We start from the raw sequence: 19,052 nt of genomic DNA, 5'->3' as shown, positions 1-19,052 counted from the left end.
CCAGTTAAATGACTTACATTATAGTAGAAGCCATCATACTGGCAGCCACAGCTTTCCACGGGGACACATGTTGTCCCACTCCTGAGGAACCCCTCATCACAGAAACATCCCTCAGAGCAAACCTGTTCGCAGGTGGCATCAATGCTGCTGGCACAGGTGTGGCCACAGTCAATACCACACAGCTCATAATGGCTGTTGGCTGGACAGTCCAGTCCTTAATAAGTGAGGAAAGAAATTGTTAAAGCTAAATGACTTCATACAGTTAACCAAGCTTGTATGTAGATGCAGAAGGTTAAGACACCTCTTTGATTGTCTCTTAGTGTGTATAATTGATCAACACCAAATTGACCAGTTGACTTACTGCAGGTGGTGTTCTGTCTCCAAGGGTAGATTTGAACATTAGCAGACTGACAGGCACTGACATACGCTTGAATGGCCCTGCACAGAAGATCTTGGCCCCCATTTCCAGACACACAAACATCAAACACACAGTCATTGAAATATGGAGCTGGGTCCACCTGCTCATGGCAGAAGCTGAAGGGGCCGCTGGCTGCTTTGATCACCTCACACTGAGCTCTAGCAGGTTGTTCGTTGGTACACCGCGGGCAGGAGGAACCACACCCATCACTGCAGGTGTAGTTGCCTGCAACCTTCCAAGCTGTCCCAAACACATCTGGAGTGGCGACTATTGTTCCAGATGGGGTGCGGAAGTCATCATTTTGATTCCCATTGAAGTTTCCACAAAGTCCACATGTCTGTCCTCTGTCATGAAGATAATGATTAGAGAACTTCAATGCCATTAATTGGGTAGAATCAATAAAAACTGTTTTGCAGGTGAGTGGTGATGAATAAAAAACTAGTAATGACACAGTATGAATGTAAGTACCAGTAAAAATATTTTAGACTAATGCAGATGTGAAAGAAGGTCAAAATATATTTTGATCTTAATATATATATAATATATCAGATTCTTACGCACTAGTCCAACAGCTTGGAGCATAAAACCTCAAAACAGCCTCACCAAAAGTTTTCTGTCAGACAAGAAGACTACTGTGGTTTACATAAATTCATTTTAAAATCAAAACTAAAATTGGTAGGCAACTAGCATTAGGACGCTGAAATTAGTGTAATTGGTTTTCTCCTTCTGGTCTGTCAGAACATGGGAAGCAGAATTGTGAATTCTATGTTTGTTTGTTACTGTATAAAATATGTGAGCAATTAGAACATCAAAGTAGTTAAATTTCAGCTGTGGTGAATGGCAGATACCTGTAATTTGATGGCACAGAGATGGACACTGTACTCCGTCCATCATAGGTGACTCTGAGGCCAAAATCAGTAGTGATAAATGTTTGAGGTCCACTTGCAAAGATAGACACATTTCCACTCAAGACAACTGGTAAATTTGCGGTTATTCCATTTACCTACACAATTGGAAAAACAAAATTGAAAGAACAATTTAATTTTATTCATATTGATCGATTCTGTATTTTTGTGTCCGATACCAACATTGATATGTCAGAGTTTAAGGCTTCTAATTGCAATACATTGGCTCATAATATAGACACATTTTTAATAAGGATCGCTTAAGTCGCTCAATTTCCCTTAGCGGGACTTTACTTACCAGTGCTGTCTAGTAATCAAGCTAATAATGGCATCACTGTTTCTTAACTACTACAGACATGTGTTAATCATTAGTCTACTGAAAAAATGAAAAATATCAGTAATGGTTTAGAAATGGTTCAGCTCACCTCTACCATACCTCTGTTGTCCCTTGACACACGCACTCGGTATCCCAACACATTCACAAAAACTTCAGCCGTGATTGAGACTGTCAACCCAAACCACGGCTCATTCTTAGCTTCCACTGAAAAGTGGGGGAGTCCATTAGTGTGATTACAAAGGGTCGCCAGAACATAGCGGCAGGTTCCCTGGAAGTCATAAGCCTTTTGATCAAATGTGAGGTAGTGGGGGTCTCCAGAGGCAGAGCAGGTGCCATGGGGGTTTGGATGACATCCAAATTCCCCCCCTACCACACGGCACGACTCCTGGGGACCACAGGAGCTGGGATTACAGTGGACTGTCCCTGTTGTGCCGTTGCAGGTACAGAAACTCTGGCATACCTCACCATCCCAGAACTGTTCGCCACTTTGCCGATAGCGTCCTTCATGATGGCATCCACAAGATGTTGGTGGTACGCACTGGTTGCCATTGAGGACAAAACCATCATCACACTGGCACCCATCCTGGCACAGAGTGTTACAGGAGAAGGGAAAGGAAAGGCTGGGGCAGGTGGAGGGACAAGTGTTTCCACAGAGTTCATAATGGCTGTTTGCTGGGCAGGTGTGCTCTAAAGAAGAACATACAGGTTGATAAAGTAAGGTCATTACATAGCTTTATACCATATCCAAACTTCATCTAAAAGAAGGGAAAGTTCTTACCACAGCCAGTTATATTCCTCCAGTGTCCCAGGGCTACGCCCTTCTGTTGACACATTAGAGCATAATCACGTAGGACCTCACATAGTGCTGATGCTGGATCTCTAGAGACTCTAATGGTCTCCATGCATGCACTCACATGCTGCTGTGGGTCCACCATGGCCCAACACTGGGTAAACGGCCCATTCGGTGAGGCAATAATGCCACAGCCCTCACTAGAATTGGAATTTGTCCTAGAATTTTCATTTACACTTTCCACACAGTGTGCAGCGAGGGAGCCATCTCGCCAGCTGTCTCCAAAGACCTGAGAGCTGTTGACCAGGAGGCCATTGGGTGTACGGAAGTCGTCATGTGAGTTACCATTGTAGTTTCCACAGAGTCCACCCAGTGAACCATTGTAGATACCGGGTGCAGTGATACGTACAAAGTGAGGCCAAACTGTCTGCACAGTCACACCAAAGGCGGTGTGAAGGATGATACTGTGAATGCTGCTGTGGTAGACTTGGATTCGGTTGGATGCTGAGCTGAATGGTAGTCTGATCCGCTGACCGTCAACCTAAAGACCATTTCAACAGCTAGTGTCAGATTTTCAGGGTGACAAGATTTTCAATATTCATATACAAAATGTCTAAATCATCATCAAAATCAAAGTCGCTTACCTGAACTGTGCTGTTTTCTGCCATCTCAATGGAGACTTGTGTTCCCTCTGCCTCAAACTTTAGCAACCTGGCAAAACCATTTTGGCCTCTAGGCACTTTCTCTGCTGTCACTGCAAAGTGGGGGTGATGAGACAATCCCATCACTTTGGCAAGAGTCAATCGACATGCCCCAGGATACTGGTATGTCAGTCCATCAAATGTATGATATGACCCCAGGCCCTTTATCCAGCATGTTTCATAGCTGTTAGGTCTGCATCCTCTTTCTCCCTCCTCCACCCTGCATGATTCCAGTGGACCACAACCATGTGAGTGACAGGTCATGGAGCCATAACTGCAGCTACAACGTCTCCCACAGTTCTCGTCTAGTATTACAGTTTGTCCAGAGCGGTAGTAACGACCTTCAAAGCTGCAGCCACACTCAGCATGAGGGACACAGACCCCAGCACTGAGGATGTAGCCTGAATTGCAGATGCAGCTCTCCTGGGCAGGGAGAGGGCAGTTTTGGGTGGAATTGGGATTGACACAGGTAGCTGGACATCCTGTGCCTTGGGACTCAAAGTGGCTGTTGGCTGGACAGGGGATTTCTAGGTGCAAGCAAACAACATTGATACTGACATAAAGGACAGTTTAAAATTATATTAATTATGAATGATAATTAATAATATTTATATATTTATATTGAAATAATGTTGAATGACTGACAGACATACCACAGAAGTCACGTCTCCTCCAGTTTGGCAGCTGGAGACCAGTTTGCTGACACTGACTTGCATAAACATTTAGGGCTTGGCACAGAATGGGCTGATAGCCTTGTCCGACACACAGATCATACACACAACTCTGTACAAATGTTTGCGGTGGAAGTCGTAGATGGCAAGCAGCAAAGGGTCCAGAACTGCTCTGGAGGATACCACAATGGTCCGTATTGCTGTATAAAGCTGTCTGATCTGCAGTGCAGGCAACACAGGCCAGACCTCCACACTGCTCGTCACATCCAGGCTCATCGTCCCCTGATACTTTCCAACTGTTGGCAAAAACTACATCAGAGCTCACAACCTCGCCTTGGGGTGTTTGAAAGTCGTCCCCAGGGTCGTGGTTGAAGTTTCCACACAGGCCACATGTTGCATTCTGGTAAGTGTTGGGCAAGCTGATTCTAACATAATGATTTGTGTCGTAAGAAACTACCAAGCCAAAGTCAGTACTGATGATCACAGAAAAACCTGACTCATAAACTTGGATGGTGCCATTGTGAAGGGAGAACGGAGTGGTTGCAAAGTTTCCATTAACCTATAAGAACAGAAACAGGCAAAGACATTGTTGTAAAAGTATTAACTACATAAAAATATAACAGGTATATACTGTATATAACTTATTGTGAATAAGTGAAGTTCTCGTTGCTAACCTTAGCCTCACTGCGTCGTCCTTTGACAAGCTCGATAGTTTCATTATAGACATACACTTTGACCAGTCTTGTCCAGGATAAACGAGTGCTGCCCCGGTGCTCGTTCTTACCCTCTACACGATAGTAGGGCAGCCCATGACCACACTGTTCTGAGAGAACGTAGGTGCAGGTGCCCTGAAAGTGAAACACTGTGCCATCAAAGGTATAGTAATGTGGATCACCACTTATTGTGCAGGTGCGTCTCTGCACCGTCTGGCAGGTGAACTGAAAGGAAGTTGGCCGCAGATTTGGGAAAAGGAGCAGCGTTGACTGACACACTGCAGACCTGCTGAGGTGCAGGTGCACTTCTCTGTACATGCACTGTCCCTCCAGAATGAGTCACCGAGCTGCACGGATTCACCTTTGAAGAAAATAAATAGAAAGGTTGTTTGAAAAGCCTTGACTTCAAAACATAAATACTGTTAGTATTTTAACCATTTGACTATTTAACAAACAGTAGAATGGTGACAAAAAATGAGTGGAAGAAAAATCCCCAGCTGTCTTGTAACAGGGATGTCCATGCTCATGCTTGATCTTGTTGAACAGATGCCCTCATCCTTTGACTTTTGATTACTGCTTTGACATACCAATACAAATAACAATACATTTCTACATTTTTTTAATTGTACTTTCTACTTAGATTATCTTTATATCAGGATATTTCTATGTAATAGCTTTTCAGTGCACAGTATGGTCGGCTATGTGCAACATATAAAACATTAATCAATAGCTCAACAATAAGGACAGACGTATCTTTTTCACTGATCACATATCCACATTATTGTAAGAAAAAAAGCATCTATAGTGATCAACCTTGGTTCTGCTCTTACCATTGTAAGTGCAGCCTCTTGATCCAGTGTCGGTGCGGAACGCCCAGCGACCGGGTACATTGACATTGCTGCTCAGGCGGAAAACTGAGTTAATGCCTGTTGCATTACTAGCGAAAGATCCCGGGATGGTGAAATGGTGAGCAGAACCGACTGTGTCATATCCAGCCTGGAAATACATGTCACATAGAAATATTATAATATATGTTTTTTGTCTTTGAACATTGGCATTACAGCATTCCGTTTTGAATACAGCTTGGACACTTTAAAACACATTTTACAATTTGGTTCTTTGTAGGTTCTCACCTGTATATTGCGAGTTGTTGCAGCTATTATCCCATAGTTCATCAGCACAAATGAGTAGCGGCCACCAGAAATCAAGACTGCTTGGATGGTTGTTTGCTGAAAAAAATGTACTTGTGGTTAGTCAGATAGTAAATATAGCAACAGGCAGGCACACACATACAAATATATGAACTTCCCCAATTAGAACTAGCTGACTTACTGTGCCAGTGGTTGGAAAGTACGCCACCTGATACCATGTTGCAACAAAGACCCAGTTGGCATTAAAGTGCAGTCCTGGGAAGTAGGCATTAATGTCCCGTGTAGCTTGTTGAAGGACATTGCCGTTGGTGTATTGGTTGTAGATGACCTGACCATTTCCTCTGTTGTCCAGATCTGTCCAGAATGGGGCAATGATGTCTCTGGATCCATGCAGTGGAAACTGTTGAGGTGTGTAACGGTACCATGGACTAGCAAAGGTCAGGTGTCCGTTGTGGTTCATCTGGAAACACATAAACCAGTTCTCACTTAAAAAGAATAAGTAAATGACTACGACAGTCTGACAATTGCATAATCAAATATCAACATATTTATTGCCACAGTATTTTACAGAATGACCATGTTATGGATGTAACAATATTTTGACAACAAGTAACTCCAGTAATTCTTTAATATTTGTGACATTTAGTTAAAGTTGAAATTAAATATGAATTAAGCTGTTTCACAAAATATTCTTTGCTTCTCTAATTCATTTTATTTATCAATTAGTTTCATTTATTTATTATTTCATATTTAAAATAAAGTTCTTGTGTTGGAAGTGATTTGCTGACAAGTGGATGAAAATGTGATTCTTCCACAAAACATACCAGAAAAAACCTTCAAACATTACGGATGTTGCAGTCTGCTAAAACTATTTTTACATACATAAATCTGATTGTACGAGTGTCCAAAGTACACGAAAGGTCTCTGCAGGACAATCCGTGGAGAACTTCCATCGTCTGATCGAGAGCTTGTTGTTCCAGAAATTACGTAGAGGGGATCTAGAAAGAACAAAAGATGTTACATTTAAAAAAAGAAAAGAATAAAAGATACAATTAAAACTAGAATTACTGCCTCATGGTGCCTCCGCCAACCAGCCAAGTTGCAAAAAATATGGTCACAATCTCCCCTTCCTGAGTTACAGTATTGCATAATGGCCAGAAATGTTTTTGAAGAACATTATGATGTCACAGTGATGTTGAACTTTGACCATTTGGATATGATATTCCCATAAGGATTTATCACTTCATTTTATCCTTACAGACATTTGGGTTAACATGTGTCATAATTAGCATATGAATTTGAGAGCCACAGTGTGCCAGAGGTAATGAAATAACATCTGGGCATTACAGAGATATTGCGTTCACAAGGCCAAAACCATGTTTGGTGAGGTCACCATGACTTTGACCTTTGACCACAAAAATCTGATCAGTTCATCTTTGAGTCCCAGTGAATGCTTGTGCCAAACAATGTAGGTAAGCTAGTTCCAGGGTCTTGATATTGTGCATCCCATCTCACTTTCATGTCTTACTGGGACACGTCATGGAGCTGAGACATTGTTAACAAAATTTGTTTCACCTCTGGTATGTCAAAATGTCTGCCACGAAAAAGGCCCATGTCAAAGAGCAATTAACACACCCTGAAGATCTAGTTTTGGCTGAATGTACTGTACAGTGTGTTGGTATGCCATGACAGCATGGTTGGATGTGGCAATAGGTACAACAGAGATCACTTCAGACACGTCCCAGGTGCAACGAGAGGGGGCAGTAAAACACTGTAGAATAAGCAGCCAACTCTTTGGCATACCACAAAGGAAACTACTACCTCTAGTGTCAAAGTGTGGTATCGCCACAAACACACACTTACCTTTTACTGTGCTACATCAATGTTAAATGCCATTTAACAGTCAGGGGAGGTAAATTGTGAACTATTATGACAGAATTCATGTTCTTTCCTGTGAAGTGTTACATATTTTAAATCTTGAAAATAGAGCTTCTGATTTTGACATATGGCCTGTGAAAAATATGAACAAACAAAAACTAAGAGGTGATCAAAGCGTCAACTTACCTGCAGTCTGAGGAGTCACCGTACCTGTGCAAGCAAGTTCATAAATATAATTGGACAAAAATCAGAAGTTTTTAACATCAATAAATAAAGGTCAGTTAGTGAATTTTTGGAAATGCTTCAACAGAAATAAAAAGGGAATTTCAATGGATTTGATTTAATTAAATACTTACCTAACATCCCCAGAAGCAGCAGAGGCAACATGATTTGACATCCCATTTTCCAAAACTCAAAATTCAAACCTGCTCATCAAAATGTGATGAAAAAAAAAGCAGACAGAGAGCGCATACCCCACTAAGGATGCCTGTAGTCCTGTAAATTGGTTTTCAATGGCAAAAGATTTAAATGCATGATGATCATGAGATCTATTACATGTCCATAGTACAGATTATTAGCAATCATGTGCAACATTTTTATTCATGCAAGTACAATGAAGTACAACTTCCAAAAACAAATCACTTGTTGTTTGGCTCAAAGAATAATTGTTTAAGTCATATTTCAAATTAATATCCTGTTAACTGTCAAACAGGATTTTAAATATCACTTATGTTTCTGAAGTCATAATGGTAATAAAAATAAATACATTTAAATTCTGACAATGTCAGATGGTGGTATCTGTTAAATCAAAACATTGCTTTATTAGATTAAATTCATTGTCACTGCAGAGTGCAGCCGTTTATCAGACTGTTGCCTTCAATAGAATTAAAATGATCACTTAATAGTTATTACCAAAATTCAGACGCAAATAAGCTATTGCTATCATTATGAAACACAGCAGTTTGGAAATAATGTTTCACTTAATAATAAATTAATTAATTACCTGCTCATATGTGATGCTTTAGTTTTTTTATCCCTCATCCAAGCAAGACAGCAGAGCTGCAACAAGGCTTTATATAGTAATAGCTGGCACGGCCCCATAAACCTGTGGTTTGACCAGTTACAGGTGTATCGCATGGATTAAATCTAATTGCTTCCTCATAACAAGTGAACTAAACATTCCATTGTTCATAGTGAATAATTAAGGTTAACAGACTGTGCTGAGCAGAAACGAAACTGGGATATAATATGTCTACCAAAGTCTTGAGCGCTTGAAAAGTAGTTTTCCTATAAAACATAGTCAAAATAACAAAACAAAAATATGAACTTGATTTTTGCAATACTGCTCATTTCAGTCTTAACTTCTGAGAACATATAACCTGCTCTATGTTGTAAGTTATTGTTTTCAGTCCCTCATGTTGCGTGCGTTATCAAAACATCTCATAAAGGGCTGGTTTGCTTAGATTACAGAAGAACATATTCTCTCACTTATCTTTAGTGCGATCTAGAAAGTTTCAGTTTTATTTGCTCATGTTTGAGATATCCATCTCTAAGATTCCTCACTTCAAAATGATTTTTGAAAATTCAAAAAAAAAAAAAAATCAAAAAATGTATTTTAAAAAAATGTCCAGAAACAATGTCCCTACTGGTCTGAATAATCTGCAGATTGTGAACAGTTTTCATGAGGTGCATTTATTCAGGAGTTAACAGTTCCAGTCAACCTCGTTATTTTAATCATGAATCTGTGGGGAAGCAGATAATAAGAAGTGTTAAGAGGTACTGACTTGGAAGTTACTGACCAACAACAGACGTGAGAAGACCTCAGATCTATTTTATCTGTACAACATAGCATTATTGTAACATGACATATGCAATAGAATTAGTCTGTACTGACTGTTTGAGAGAGGGCCAAAGCCATCTGAGATGACAAAGCTACCTACTTATTTTTGTATGTGGTATATACAGTAGACTGTGTACGCCACTAAAACTATGGCAGAATAGGTGAAAATGAACTCTGAACTAAACAGTCACCATCAACCAACTCTGTTTCCCTGGTGTGAAAGAGGTTTAGGTGTTTACTTAGATCCTTATTAGCTTCTATATTGTGACAGTAGCATCTGCTGTTGCTGCTAAGTGTGAGATGCTAGGCTGTCATACACCTTAGACAAATACAGTTACATTCAATTTTGCTTGATAGCATGGGAAAATCAAAATAAATCAGCCAAGGTGTCAGAACAAAAATTTTGGACCTCCGTTATCCTTGGGAGCAATTTCCAAATGACTGAATGTACCATGTTCATCTGTACAAACACCAGTACGCAAGTGTGATCCTATGAACACCATGGGACCACACAGGTGTCATACCACTGGTGAAGGTGAAGGTGTTCTGTCTCCTAGAGATGAATTGAATTTCCAATCAAAGTGAAGATGCAGGTACAAAAATATGACATCCACAATAAAACGAGTCCTATATTGACATAACCTAAAAGGGTGCTCAACAAGGAAGAAGCCACTGCTCCAAAACCGCCATAAAAAAGCCGGACTACAATTTGCAGCTACATCTTAATGTCCTGTGGTCTGATGAAACTAATATTGAACTGTTCCATTCCAACTGTGAAGCACGGGGTTGGGGGCATCATGCTGCATCATGCTACAAACCAGATGGTATTATCAGGAAGGAAAACTATATGGATATGTTGAAAACGTACAAAAATGACAAATGGCAAAATATACAAGCACTATCTTGGATCAAATGGATTTGATGTGTACACCACCACACACCATGATATTTTCTCTCCATGCACAGTCAGTGTGTAGATATTCTTATTGATGTTTTCTTCCTCAGCTTGTGCAACTTGTATGATAAGTAATTCCCTACTTCCTTCTTAATAATGGAATGACACCAAATGAACCAGTTTCTCAACTGAAAGCTTGACTCATGAAAGTATTTTGCATGACTATGAAAACATTGTTACACAACATCCTCATCTAATACCTAAAACTAATTGTTCCATACACATGGTGCATGAACATGAAATAGTATAACATATTTGAGTACTACCATAATAAAATTTAAATGGGTGAGTTATACAAAAATTCAACCCCATACAGTTGTTATTAAGTGAAAGGAAAGTAGCTGAAGAGAAAAAAAAAACATTGTTTGTATCAGCCTGTAAACGTTTGCTCCTGCTGTTAACATGGGAGTCTATCTGCATTGACTCGCTTTTGGAGCCAGCCTCCAGTGGCCATTTGAGGTTTTTGGATTTATCTTGCAGCCCTGGAGGTTGCTGTTTGTTTCCAACAAGCGTTTGAGGCATGACACACAACCAGAAAAGAGTGGATTCCCTTCATTAGACTTATAGCAAGTCACTGCCCCAAGTGACAGAGCTCAAGAGATAGATAAACAAGAGATAGAAAAAAACAAGATTATATTGCATCGAAAAACTGCACCGTTGACTCTGAAACCTCACTGTAATCAGGAAAGAGAGGCATGTTTTTTGTCACAGTGAAATTGCAAAAATGGTTCATATTTAACCAGAAAACACTAGGAAGGTCAATCAAAATGTTTGTTTGTTGCTGATGTGATGCACAGCTTTGGGTCCATTTAGTAACAGCCATAAAATCGGTCTCTAACTTTATCCTGATTTGGGAGTGACATCCGATCATCTTTTGATCGTCTTCCTTACCGTAAATCAGGGCTTAGAAGCAGAGAAAAAAGCAAAACCTGCAATTAGACCTGAGCCATGAGCAAAAGTAGATTGAGGGAGGCGGAGGATTTTCCAGGTTCATGTTAATCCTAGAATCTAGGACCCAAAAAAACCCACTGCATGTGAATGAATTAAATTACCTCTACTGGAATCATGTTTCTTCTTTATCTTCAACTTCAATCAAACACAAAATTAATGTTTTAATGTGTGTGTTGATAAAGTGCTCCAAAGGTTTTCGTTTGTCTGTTTGTGTTGTTATTTGAAAATTTGTTTTACCTCAGTCACAAGAAATGATTCACATGCTTATTGTCTCAATTTGTCAGGAACTACAGCTGTAATTATAGTGCAACTTCCTGGTTACTACAAAAGAAAACGCTTGCAAACACTTACCTTTCTTTTGTTTAAGTAACAATTAAGTAACAATCAGAAATTTGGCAGCTGTAGGGATGTTATGTGACTGTTGGTTCAGTTCCATGTGAAAGTTTCTTTGCACTGGCATAAAAAGCATGCAAAGAATTTAGAAGATTGTGCGTCAGTGGCTGCCAGTGGTGTGGCACAAAAATCTGGGCCCTGTGCATATGCACCGTGAGTGTGCCACATTTCTCTATTAGTATACCTGTCACATAAAACAAAAGTGGAACTTCATCGTGCAATGACTTTTACAGATAGGCACACAGAGCCAAGACCCCACCCCCCAACTCAGTGTGCAATTCAGCTGTTTACTACACCAATGAGAAAAATACGGTCCAAACTGAAACATACCTTTTTGTGACAGCAGTAGTAGCAAATGATTTCTCTCTTAAATTCAGGGCCTTCCCTGTGCTGAAAGTCTCTCTCCTGCACCTTGATGCTCTCTGCCTGGACATGTTCACCTTTCTCCTTCCTGGTTGAAGAAGTATTCGGATTATTATTCTCACTTGACACTAAATATATCAAATGTGCAGTATGGAGGGAAAAAATATCTAAAAATTACTCCCACGGAAAATATTTACCATTAACTGACAATGACACACTCCGGTGACAATGCAGAATACTGTATTATCCAGTGTTGTTTATCTTTCCCGGCTCAGAGTCTCGACCTTAGTTGGGAAGCAGAGACGCAGGAACTTCGGTCTTGAGGAGCTGTAGTTGTAGCACAAACAGCCTAAAGTGCACAAACATCGCACTGGACATTCAGAGCTATACTGCTAACTGCTAACGAACAAGCTAACAAACAAGCTAACTCTCTGCTGCAGTCGCCAGCATCGCCACTCTCTCCCTCTCTCTCTCTCACTCTCTCACCCTCTACAAACTCACAACATATGCACCGAGCTATTCCTGAACAATAATATTCTGTCTCAAACTTCTCAAACTCACTGTGGATCTTGCACAGAGATGGTAAATCAGTGTTTAAATCCATGGTTTACTTGCTACTGCTGCCTCATAACGCTTCATGCACAAGTTCAGTTTCCACACGTCTGCACATGCATATTAATGCAATATCAGTTTGTCAAGCACACTTTGACTATTGCTAGCCATCCGTCAAAGAAATTGAGAAATTTTGCTAAATTAAGGTAATTTAATTTAGAAACTTAAAGGCACAGCTTTTTCTTATATATTCAGAAAAGGAAGCCACAGTATCAAAGCTATTAGAACAGGCTTGGGTAACGCCCCTGCTCAAAAAGCACTGCCCAACTCGAGAACTATAGACATGTTTTTTTAGTTCCATTCTTACTGTTTTATCTTACAGTCTATTGAAAGGGCGTTTTTCAAACAGGTCTCAGAATTCCTCTCTGGGAACACCCTTCTTGATCCAAGTCACTTGGGTTTTAAGAGCATCCACTCGACTGAGTGCTGAAACGACTGTTGTCCTTGATAGAAACTCAGTCCTCAGGACTTCTTGCTGTCTGAATCCACTGCATCCTGGTAACTGTACTCTCCAATTTGGAAAACCACAGGCAATACACTTTCTTGGCTTGAATCCTATCTCTCCTGACGTTGCTTCAATGTGTCATGGCAAGTACAAACATCCTTATCCCATCCCCTCCCACAGGAGTGACCCAAGAATCAGTACTGGGTCGCTTCTCTTTGCAATATACACCAACTCCTTGGGTTCAGTTATCCATTCACATGGTTTCTCAAATCACTGCTACATAGACGACCCCCAACTTTACCTGTTGTTCCCACCCAATAACCAAGATCTGGTTTGTCTCTCAGGCATATCCACATAAATGAAGGAACACCACCTTCAACTAAACCTTTTTAAGACTGCACTCTTAGTCATCCCAACCAATCAGTCTCTCCATCACAATATAAATATCAAAACGCCTCTTCATCTCTCATCCCAACCAAGGTCACAAGTCATTGTTTGATGACCAGCTATCTTTCTCTGACCATATTGCATCTGTCTCCCAGTTGTGCCACTTTGCACAATACAACATAAGAAAAATAAGACCTTGTTAACTCAATACGACACCCAACTTTTGGCCATGGTTAGCTCTCGCCTCGACTACTGTAATGTCCTTCTGGTGGGCCTTCCGTCACGCACAGTGAACCCCTTACATACAGTCCAGAACAAATAGGCACATGTCACTCCACTGCTCATTGACCTCCACTGGCTACGCTTGCATAAAATTCAAGTCACTTTTGCTTGCTTACAGAGTCATTCAGGCATATGCTCTGTCTCGGCCGCTGCATTCCCATAGCCAGTGGAACACGTCTTGGGGTCATATGGAGGCTATAGTGGGAAGCGCACATGCATGAAGGAGCAACTTCAGAATATAGGAACATTGCTACATCTAAGCACACTAATTCACTTGATATGCAGCAGCAGACTAAGCCACTGCATCACGGCATCACAGTTTGATCCAATTACCCAGAATCTATAATTATCACTTATTTATACCATGGCCAAGTTTTCTGATTGGTTGGAAGAACAGTTTAATCGGACACCTATGATGGAAATTTCTGCTGTTCTAAATTAATGCACCAGTATTAAACTAAAGACAGCAGCAGCTGAGCCTCAACTAGAGACTAGCACAAGTCAGATCTAATTTGGCTGCACTATATAATCTGGCCACAAGATGGCAGTATTATACTGTCCTGTTTGCCTCTCAAACACAATGAAAGAAAAGCAAATTCTCCATTTAATCAGCGTTAAATAAATATTTTAATCACCCAGAAGATAATGTAAGATGATTTTGACTGACAAAAACAAAGGGACAACTTCAGGCATGAGATACAGTGTGATAATGTTAGCAAATGATATATATGTGTGTGTGTGTGTGTGTGTGTGTGTGTGTGTGTGTGTGTGTGTGAGAGAGATTGGGCAGGTGGGTGCATGAGACAGAGGGGGTGACAGAGAGAGAGAGAGAGAGTGCAGACACAGCAATACTGAGTGTTAAAAATCTCCAGATCTGAGAAAGCCTCAGTGTGTGTGCGGTGAGTTGAGGCTGCAGCACACAGGTTTAACTGCGTGTTTGTCCCAGTGTTTAATGAGGATGCAGCCACTCAGCATGGACTTCCAAAACTTAACTCGGCCTGAATGAACTTAACATTAGAGTGGATGGATCTTCTGATAGGATTTTATGAAACATGGAGATGCTCGCCAGTCATTGCTTTGTATGGATACTTCTGAAAGGAACCATTTGTTTGGTAAGTAAAGAACTGAAGGCACTGAATTCTAATTAGATGCACATCACATTAAAAAATTAGTGTATTTACTCAAGAACTTTTGTTGTGAAATACTGCCATATTACTTGTTACTTTTGCAATTATTTTCAGATATATATTAAATAGAATATTTTTTCTTTTTCCTATGAGGTTCTAAAGTGAGTAGTTAGTTTGCCATTTTAAGCTCATCAAATATGATGCATTTTTAGAATTTAATCTAAGAGTATGTGTGTAGTTAGATCGCCTACAAAATTCTTAAATGCCACAGCATAAATTATTAAAAACTATTATTCACGAGGAGCTTTTTTATTTTTGATTCTAAATGTTTTGGGTTTTTTTTTTTGCCATATTTCTAGAAATTCTTTGAGAATTTTCCATCTCGGTGTTTCTAATTTATTGTTTCATCTGTTTGCCAGTGGTTTACCACATAACATATACATATATGTTTTGGGAACTGGAATAATTGTAAACTGAACCCCCCGGGATTTAGCTTTTCTGCTCTATTTCTCTTGTTAATATACTTCCAATTGTACTCAATGCCTAACTTCTCTCATGGTTTTCTGTCTAGTTGGTTCTTGGGCAACAACATCAGGGTGACTTCACCTTTGACAAGAGGGCATCGTCTGAAGTCAACAAAGATCAAGAACCTTCTTCACAGAAGAACTGGGCACTTCAAACTAGGAGTCAAAACACCAAACTACCAATAAGTCCCTTCATCCCTCTTTCAAAGCAGGGACTTTGGGAAATACTTGGAGGGAATTCACAGTCACACTCCAACCCATCTTTAAAAATCAAGCTTCAGCCCATTATGAAAGTTCATGGAACGTCTAAATTCGCCAGGACATTCAGTTGGGGGGACTTTTACTCAAACATCAAGACAGTAAAATTGAATTTGCTGATAATGGGTAAGATCGTGGATCATGGGAACGGCTCTCTTGGAGTCTACTTCCGCCACAACTCCACCGGTGTAGGCAACGTCTCTGTCAGCCTTGTCCCACCAATGAAAGAGGTGGAATTCGACTTGGAGCGCCAAAGTGTCGTCAACCCCAAAGACTCAAAGACATTCAACTGCAGAGTGGACTATGAGAAAACTGAACGAAACAAGAAGGTGATTTTGTGTAACTACGATCCATCAAAGACGTGTGCTCAGGAGCAGACTCAGAGCCACGTCACCTGGATGTGCTCCAAACCTTTCCAGGTCATCTGCATCTACGTGTCTTTCTATAGCACAGACTACAGACTAGTTCAGAAAGTCTGTCCAGACTACAGCTACCAGAATCCAGGTGCCTACCTGCCCACAGGTTAAACAGGGGTCAAGCCAAAGACACTGGAGAATAATGTTTCAATAAATCCACAAAGATAAATCCAGTTTGAGAAGCTATGAACTAGTCTGACAGACTGTTTTGGACATTTTTGAAGTGTAGCATTTCTCTAAAAAATATTATTTTGAAGTCTTAAATTTGACCAAATACAGTAAAATATATGATTTTAGTGCAATATATTGCTTGTTGTAGACTACAAGAGTTTTTAAGGCAAAAGTTGTTAAAAAAAAAAAAAGTCAAACATTTTCTGGTTCTGTCTTGTCAAATGAAAAACATTGCTGCTTCTCTTTGTTAACAAACCAAATATCTTTGGGTTTTTGAAACATGACATTTGAAAACATCACCTTGGACTCTGGGAAACTTTTTTGAAATTTCATACTCTACATAATTAATGAAAAACATAATCAAAAGACTAAAAATAATAAGCTAGTTGCAGCCCTAATCAAATGATGTGTTGATGATTTTTTTAAAGAACAGAAAGTTGTGAAAAAGCCTCAATCTTCAGATTATGTGTTTTGTCCAACCAATGACCCAGAACCCAAAGATATTTAGTTTACTATCACGAGACAAATAAAAGCTGCAAATACAAAGTTCAGCTTTTCTTCTTTTTACTGACTGAACAATTAATTGATTAAAAAAATAGTTGCCAGCTAGTTTTCTATGGACCAATCAAATAATCATCAATAATTATAATCAAGTAATCTTTTTAGCTCTTCACATAATTCCTTCCATAATGCTTTCATAAAATTAGACTATAGAACATTTTTTGGGTTTGTAAGGGCTAATATATTGATTCTCTAACATCTTAAATGTTAAATTTTGTCCGTCTTTGTTCATTCCTTGGTTCTTGTAAAACACTGTAATTACAAAAATAGCTACCATGCATTTGTAACATTTATTTTGCATTTACCTTGTACACTTTGGTCATATACCATCCTCGTTCTCTCATGTATTTCCTAACACTGTATTTTCCCCAATAAAAAATAAATACCATGAAAAACAAAAAAAAGAACAGGTCCTCTAAAGTTCTCTAAACCAAGCGTCACAAACAAGCTTTCTATTTCATTTAAGAGCTTTTTCTTACTGCATTTGTTCTATTTGGTGCAATCAGTGTTTGGGGCAAAGCTTAAGGAGGATGTTGATTCAAAATCCTTTAGTTTGAAGTTTAGTCTTCAGGTAGGCTGTAAATAACAAAATGTACTGGTTTTAACATGTTATTAATATTACAAGTTAACCCCATTAGGAAACCATTATTTCTGCTGGCTGAGAAAGTACATTGTTTATTTCACTTACTAATTAAAGTGATTGATAATGATACCCGTGTACTTATCAATTAGCTGTGTGATGACCTAGTCCTGCTGAACAGAAATGTGGATGTGGCTGTATTAACCAGGCTGCTGGTGTGTGTGTTTGAGAGGGTAGGGTTTGGGGTTAGAGTGGAACGTTTCAGGGGGCCTCGAGCTCAGCAGGCGGGCCATGTAACATGCTGGGAGTTTAAAAGATAAACGTTTCTGAGCTGCTGTCACTTGTAACGTGGACACTGTGACCTTTTCTCCTGAGTGAACAGATGTTTAATGAACTTAAGGAACTTTAATGAACAAACACTGCTAACTGGATTATGTAGGTGACAGACGTGATAACCTGACCACATGGCTGATGACACCCCCAATGAAGGCTCATGCACCTCAGTGATCACGGTCATTCATGTACTACCTCTGCACCACAGCTGTGTTCAGAAACCGCTGGGTTGTTTGGATACAAAAACTATAGACAAAAAGCTCCTGTTAACGGCTACAGCTGAACTACCATCAGCCAAAGGTCTGATTCGCTGCACAGGCCGCTTCTATTGAATCAGCACCATTCTTTGTACCAATATAACAGTACTTAAATGTAAATGCAATTAGTTGCATTTCACTACTGTATGTCCGTTGCCTTCCACTTGAAGGCGTAGGCAAGTGTAATGTAAGACAATAAATAATATAAACAATACAAATACAAATAATAATACAATCAACAGTACTGTACCTGTAGCTTTTTAGATGGTACCTGCGTGTCAACAATTTCATATCACCCAAGGTACTGCATGTCGACATTAGTGATGTAAGTATTCAGACTGTTTAGTTAAGTATGAGCACCAATAGTACAATTACAAAAAAACTATTATTACAAGTGCATTGAAAATGTCACTTCAGTATAAATACACAAGTACAGTAGTACAAAATTACTCTTTATGCAGAAAAGTGGCACCTTTGACTGCTAATCTATTACATATTTTATTTTTGGATTATTATTACTGGTGCATTAGTGTACATGTAGCATGTTGCTGTTGTAGTTGGTCGAGATGGAGCTAATATGAACTACTTTATATTCTGTTACGTGGTTTTATCCATATCAAGGTGTCGTATTTTATAAGGTGATCACTTATCACACAGTAAGTAGAAAATAGAGCTGTCAAATAAATGTAGTGGAGTACAAAAGTATTTCCCTCAGAAACAGTGTTGTAATACCCCAGATTTGTACCTATATCACACTACCTAAACGTGAGGTAATTAGTTGCATTTCACTACTGTATGTCTGTTGCCTTCAGTCCAGTTTTCATACTTTGAAAAAAAATTTTTTATCATCCACTTAAGAACAATTTCACCAAAACCAAAGAAAGAATCTCAACAAACTTATCTAATGAGGCCCAGTGTCCTATGAAAATGTGCAACTCTTTTTCATGAAAGCAGAAGTTGAAGGAAGCAGGAGAACCTCTTCAAGGTTAATACCAAGGACACCACTGGCGGCAGCTTGTGTTCTCATTTCAGA

At 39.6% G+C, this 19,052-nt stretch overlaps 2 protein-coding genes across 2 annotated transcripts in view; one reads left to right on the top strand and one right to left on the bottom strand.

The window, feature by feature from the left end:
- The window catches only part of LOC111652277 (alpha-tectorin-like), an 11,902-nt gene extending 3,658 nt beyond the window's left edge, over positions 1-8,244 (bottom strand). The window contains 15 exon segments of the mRNA XM_087172969.1: positions 14-214; positions 362-762; positions 1,267-1,421; positions 1,749-2,347; positions 2,439-2,991; positions 3,095-3,678; positions 3,805-4,381; positions 4,497-4,777; positions 4,780-4,896; positions 5,366-5,531; positions 5,669-5,764; positions 5,868-6,146; positions 6,569-6,684; positions 7,751-7,774; positions 7,921-8,244. Of these exon segments, the coding sequence (XP_087029095.1) occupies positions 14-214; positions 362-762; positions 1,267-1,421; positions 1,749-2,347; positions 2,439-2,991; positions 3,095-3,678; positions 3,805-4,381; positions 4,497-4,777; positions 4,780-4,896; positions 5,366-5,531; positions 5,669-5,764; positions 5,868-6,146; positions 6,569-6,684; positions 7,751-7,774; positions 7,921-7,966 (4,195 nt within the window). The 5' untranslated portion in view covers positions 7,967-8,244.
- Positions 8,245-14,710: 6,466 nt separating this feature from the next.
- LOC111652238 (neurexophilin-1-like) lies at positions 14,711-17,213 on the top strand. Its single transcript, XM_023402450.2, has 2 exons — positions 14,711-14,904; positions 15,491-17,213. The coding sequence occupies exons 1-2, from the start codon at positions 14,845-14,847 to the stop codon at positions 16,226-16,228; spliced, it is 798 nt and encodes a 265-aa protein (XP_023258218.1). The 5' UTR covers positions 14,711-14,844; the 3' UTR covers positions 16,229-17,213.
- Positions 17,214-19,052: the final 1,839 nt, after the last annotated feature.

Source organism: Seriola lalandi, unplaced genomic scaffold (genome assembly GCF_002814215.2).
Source record: "Seriola lalandi dorsalis isolate HSWRI2012SDOR001 ecotype SW California unplaced genomic scaffold, Sedor1 jcf7180002053933, whole genome shotgun sequence".
NCBI classification, from domain to species: Eukaryota; Metazoa; Chordata; class Actinopteri; order Carangiformes; family Carangidae; genus Seriola; species Seriola lalandi.
The sequence above is the reverse complement of the archived record's forward strand: the minus strand, read 5'-3'. Positions and strand labels throughout refer to the sequence as shown.

Bases quoted from the DNA above. Each gene is read 5' to 3' on its own strand.
- LOC111652238 (XM_023402450.2), top strand. From the start codon at position 14,845: ATGGAGATGCTCGCCAGTCATTGCTTTGTATGGATACTTCTGAAAGGA. The intron at 14,905-15,490 runs GTAAGTAAAGAA...TTTTCTGTCTAG, and splicing joins TGAAAGGAACCATTTGTTTG to TTGGTTCTTGGGCAACAACA.